The sequence below is a fragment of the Anthonomus grandis genome, chromosome 16 (genome assembly GCF_022605725.1).
Source record: "Anthonomus grandis grandis chromosome 16, icAntGran1.3, whole genome shotgun sequence".
In the NCBI taxonomy this organism is placed as follows: domain Eukaryota; kingdom Metazoa; phylum Arthropoda; class Insecta; order Coleoptera; family Curculionidae; genus Anthonomus; species Anthonomus grandis.
The window spans coordinates 2447007-2452499 of NC_065561.1; the positions used below are offsets into that span (position 1 = coordinate 2447007).

Here is a 5493-nt window from a genome sequence, read left to right on the forward strand (position 1 = left end):
GCACATTTTGTAAACGATCAAATCATTATATACGCAAGTGTACTGAATTTTTCAAGTTGACCGCAGGGGAAAGATTAGATCGTGTTAAACAATTGAGACTTTGCATAAATTGCTTAAGACAGGGTCATAAAAACGATGTCTGCAGATTATCGAACTGCAGAAAATGTGATGGTCGACATAACACTCTTTTGCATGTCTCGAAACCAGTGGAAAGCAACAACGGCCCTAGTAATGTGTCAAATACATCAACAACTTTAGCTAGCTATACCTCTGAATTATTTCGAAATTCAAGGCCAATTGATATGTTAATCGGCGCAGGCCTATTTTATGAACTTTTACTTATTGGCCAAATTAAACTTGGCTTCAATCGTCCCATCTTACAAAAAACAGTTTTTGGTTGAATCGTATCTGGGCATATCGGTAGTCAAAGTAAAAGTGGACAGGTAGTTTATAATTTTTCTAAAAATTTAGACATTCAAAGTCAGTTGGCCAAGTTTTGGGAAATAGAGGAATTTCATACAAAGATCCATTTTTCTAAAGAAAAATTGCTTTGTGAATAGCATTTCAAATTGAACACTAGACGCGATGTTAATGGTAGGTTCATTGTTTCTATTACGCTAAAAAATTCTCTAGAAAAATTGGGTGAATCGAAAACACAAGCTGAAAGGCGTTTCTTAAATTTGGAACGAAAATTATCCCGTGATTCATCTTATAAAACTGAATATGTGAAATTTATCCAAGAATACGAAGACCTAGATCATAAATATGCGAAAAGTCACACCACTTGATACCCAAAACATCATATTAAATGCCACATCATCGTGTTTTTAAAGAGGATAGTTTAACAACTAGGCTTCGAGTCGTTTTCGATGGTAGTGCTTCGATATCAACTGGTGTTTCAATGAATGATTTACAGATGGTCGGACCAACTATACAAAACGACTTACTATCCATTCTCTTACGTTTTCGAACTTATAATGTTGTTGTCTCTGCAGACATCGCGAAAATGTATCGCCAAGTTCTCATAAATCACAAACAATGTCCCTTGCAAAGAATTTTGTGGCGATATAATAGATTCGTTCCTACCACGATCAGAAACAGTTTCTTACGATCAGGATTCTGCGCATTAAGTTAAATTCGCTCCAACCAAAGTCTACGACGATTCGCAAACAAACAGTTTTCTGTTCCAACGAAGTTTACAAACTGTTTGAAAACTATCAGGACGGTTTGAGGATTATTCGCTTGCTATTAATTTGGCGCAGGTGCATTAATATTCTCTAATACAGCTGTTTATAATGGGTTTATAACCTACAAATAAAACATTAAATTTTTGTGCATCAAATTAAAATGTGTGTTTTGGGTTTATTGTTCTACTGTGATTTTTAAATCAATAAATTGAATATGAGTGAAGAAGAGTTTAGTGAGGTGAGCGATTTATCGTCAATGAACAATAGTGATGACGAGGATTTAGAATTGTTGCTAGACGAACCGAGAATAAAAAATCAAAATTATTTGGGTAAGACATCCTTATTTTTTAAGCATAACCATAGAACTGAAAATTAATTTGTATATGCATTAATAATTTTAGAAGAAATAGTACCACAGTATCCTGAAGAAGTGTTCTTTGAACATTTCAGGCTAAGGAGGGAAACTGCAACTCACATAAGTAATAGATTTGAAACAAGCCCATATTTTAATAGCCAAATCGGACAGTATGGAAATATAGCTGCTTTACATCAGGTGGGTTATTATTATAACACATTTTTTTTATTATATTCCTCCACAACTGATATTACGTATTTAATGAGTAATTTTATTCCTTAAGTAAAATACACTCCCCAAAAATAAATTACGGACAACTGAAATTTTCGCAGAAACCGCAATAGAAACGTGACCTATTTTAAATACACATAACTTCAGTGATAATTAATATATCGGTTTAATTAAAAAAGAAAATTGTTAAGAAAATGTCAGGCTCTAAATTCATCATAAGTGTGGTACTTTACGGTTATCAATATATCCTACAGGGTGGTTAAAAGTTTGTAATTCCTATGGATTGATAAAACTTTGAAATACCCTGTAGAATGTACTGATAAAAGCAGAGTATCAAACTTATAATGAGGCTATAGCTCTACATTTTCTTTTCTTAATCGAATTGATATCTTAATTACCAAAGTTATGGGTACTTAAAATAGGCCATGTTTGTATTGTGTCTTATGGTAAAATTTTAGTTGTCCGGAATTTATTGTCGGGGAGTGTATACATAAGCATTTACTAATAATAATAATAATATTTAACTCTTTCATTTTAAATTTTAGGTTCTAATATATTTATGGTATATGGGGCATCAGACTAGCAGGTTTCGAGATGTTGCTGATATATTTGATGTTACAATAAGCTCCATAAATAGAATTCTTCATCGAGTTACCATGTTTTTGAGCGATCTTTCTCCACAAATAATACAGTGGCCAAATGAGCATGAAAAAAGAATCAGCGAAGAACATTTTCGAATGAATGGTTTTCCAAATGTTATCGGAGCTATTGATGGAACACATATCAAATTAGATAAACCTGAAAATGACCCAGATTCATACTTAAATCGTAAAGGTTACTATTCTATTCAGGTAAGTTTACTTGATTTCTTGGTATAGTACTATCTGATCTTGTAATTATATCATTACAGATGCAGGCAGTTTGTGATCACAGAAGAAAAATACTACACATTTTTATTGGGTACCCTGGTTCCGTGCATGACAGCCGAGTGTTTGGAAACCCTCCATTAAAAAACAGCTTGGAAGATAAGTGTGGACGATATTTTCTGTTAGGAGTGTGGCAATTTTTCTACCCTATGGATATTTTTTTTTTGCCTCATAAATGCACGGCAGCTTTTAGTCTGGTGAGCGTGGTGGTGGGCAGATCATCCCTCCCTTTTTATACTTACTGATTTCATCTTTGGACGCCACTTAGTTTAATTAAAGTTTATTTAAATTTTATAATTAAAGATGTTGTTTATAATTAAGTAAATCAAGAAACTTAATTATGTTTTTTTTTTAAAGCAATAGTCTGGACTGGTATCAACTTCAATTGAAACGGTTTATTTTAATTTTTTAACAAAATTTATTTTGTACCCTAGATCTCAACTAAAACATTGCATTCCGTGCGGTCAATAAAATACTTACAACTATTTACAAATGGTGGTGTGATAGTGATAAAAAAAATGGATAAAAAAGATACTGAAAATAGTGATAGTAACACTTAAATATCACAAAGAGAACGTGTAGCTCTATGGGTTTATATTAAATTAAAATGGGACTATGACATTAATTATATGACGTTAAACCTGGGGAAAATTCATGAATTCTCTGCGCAGGATAAAAGGATTAAATAGACAGTACCCACAGGGTTACTTATAAATCAAAATATGTGTACCAACAAAAATAAATACTACAATCAATCAAAATAGAATAAATAAATCATTAAACCAAGTTCATATAAGTATGATGAAATTTTACCAAGTCCGCCACGCAGCTTAAACACTTCCTGCTCAGCGTTACTACGTAGGAATGCTAGGGAAGCATTATCCAGCGATTGACAGGCCTGAAGGCATGGCCTTAGGTGGATGAGGATGAAGGTCAGCAGCAAGGGTTGAAGGCAGGGCTCGGCGTTGAAAATGGCGTCAAGGCGTTGACTCGGCCTTGAGCGTGATGTATGACACCGTCAACTGTATGACAGCTATCAGCAAAGATTGAAGGCAGGGCTCGGCGTCGAAACTGGCGTCAGGCAGTATGGCAATCACGTGGTTGGGGCAGGTAAAAGTAGACAAAATGACATAAGGACTAAGGACTAAGCAATAAGTAAGAAGGACCCCCCAAAAATATCAATCAAAGATATTTTGTGGCCTAGAATTATCAACCTTCGTTATGGTTGATTGGGCAGCAACGCAGGACAAAGGAATCTCTAAATAAAGGAAGGAATACCTGATTTAAAGACACTTCCAAAGGAACCACGTGCTACTTACGTGATGTCATGGGAAAACTCAAAAATCACAAAATCAGATAAACCACGCCCGTCAGCAAAAGCAAAACTACATCGGTAGATGCAGTGCGAAAAATAAGTAAGCTTAAAATATTAACACATCCCGAAATGGAAAACTTTACTTGATTCGCCCTTTTTTCTAGGCAAAATTAGAACGACGTGTCAGATCTTCGGTCGCACGCCAAAAAGAAAGATGGATGGGCATCAAGGTTCACCTTGGTGCTTGGTGACCTCCCACCACCGAACCATTGCCGTTGTTGCCAACGTACCTTTTACCAGGAAAAGGAATAGAGCTGCTAGAAAATCTACATAAATAATTATGTACGACTGAAGAACATAAACCAGGACCTATCAAAATCCTTCAATAATGATATGATTCTCAATCAATAACGATAATGATTTTAATTCATTTTGAATATTGAAAATAATAAGATCAGCCGCTTTTCCGTTCCAGCACAATATGGCAACTCTGAACCTTAACCCGAAGATCGATATGCGCTGATTGTTTAAAGCAAGGTAAAGTTAGACTGGATTTTGTTTTTGCATTTTTTGATAATAAAATACTTAAATACAAACGTAAACTGTGTTGTTAATAATAAAATATGTAACACAATATAAAAAACAGGTTTAATGATGTCGAAATAAATTAAAAGTACTTCAAGAGTCCATTTAATTATTTAAAAGTCCCTTGAGCTTTTAGGCAACACCACAGTATAATGAACAAGACAGTAGGTTCACTCTCTTGCGGCCGTTTGAAGTAGGGACTTCTAAACAGTGCCAACTTTTTTTACGCGGTCGTAAATCATTATTTAGTTTCGACGGCAATCCTTTACGATACGGGGGGTGTTTGAAACATTTTTAATAAGGAATATTTTCGTACATCGCGGCGGGCAGCGTGTAATATATGGAATTTTTTGAAATTAAAGGCACTTTGTATTATTGTTAAAATGAAATTGAAAGAATATTATTAAGTATCTCTTTTAAACAAATAACTGTAAGAAAAACACTTGGTAGATAGCTTTAAAATTAAGTTTGTTAGAATGTACACAATTAAATCTTAGCTTTACGTTCCTTTCATGCTCTTTTCTTAACTGACCAAAAAACTACCTACCTAATATTACATACACTTAATTAATAATAACTTCGTTAATATACCCATTTTTTAAATATTTAATAAAATTTACATAATAATGTGATAACAACACTCAGCATATGGAACTCGGTAACAGTGAAATATAAAAAGGCAGTTAAATAAAAAAAACTTATTAAATGCCTAATTATTTGCTTTTTAAATAGGGGATGAAAGAACAAACCACTAAAATTCAAATAAAACGAAAATAGGTGTTTTACAACCTAGAATTCATATAAATATGCAAAATAAATATAGTTTTACATTGGGGATTATAGTACACATCAATATTTTGAAACTTAAACCCCTAAAAACCACCCTTAATGACG

At 33.6% G+C, this 5493-nt stretch overlaps 1 protein-coding gene across 1 annotated transcript; it reads left to right on the forward strand.

The window, feature by feature from the left end:
- The first annotated feature begins 281 nt into the window (after positions 1-281).
- On the forward strand, positions 282-2956 carry LOC126745745 (uncharacterized). Its single transcript, XM_050453727.1, has 4 exons — positions 282-1516; positions 1589-1740; positions 2319-2624; positions 2684-2956. Exons 1-4 carry the CDS (start codon positions 1402-1404, stop codon positions 2942-2944), a joined length of 834 nt encoding a protein of 277 aa, XP_050309684.1. The 5' UTR covers positions 282-1401; the 3' UTR covers positions 2945-2956.
- Positions 2957-5493: the final 2537 nt, after the last annotated feature.

What these genes read in the sequence shown, in the direction of transcription:
- LOC126745745 (XM_050453727.1), top strand. Translation starts at nt 1,402, where the DNA reads ATGAGTGAAGAAGAGTTTAGTGAGGTGAGCGATTTATCGTCAATGAAC. An exon ending in AAAAAATCAAAATTATTTGG is followed by an intron (nt 1,517 to 1,588) that starts GTAAGACATCCT and finishes TAATAATTTTAG; the next exon opens with AAGAAATAGTACCACAGTAT. An exon ending in AAGGTTACTATTCTATTCAG is followed by an intron (nt 2,625 to 2,683) that starts GTAAGTTTACTT and finishes ATATCATTACAG; the next exon opens with ATGCAGGCAGTTTGTGATCA.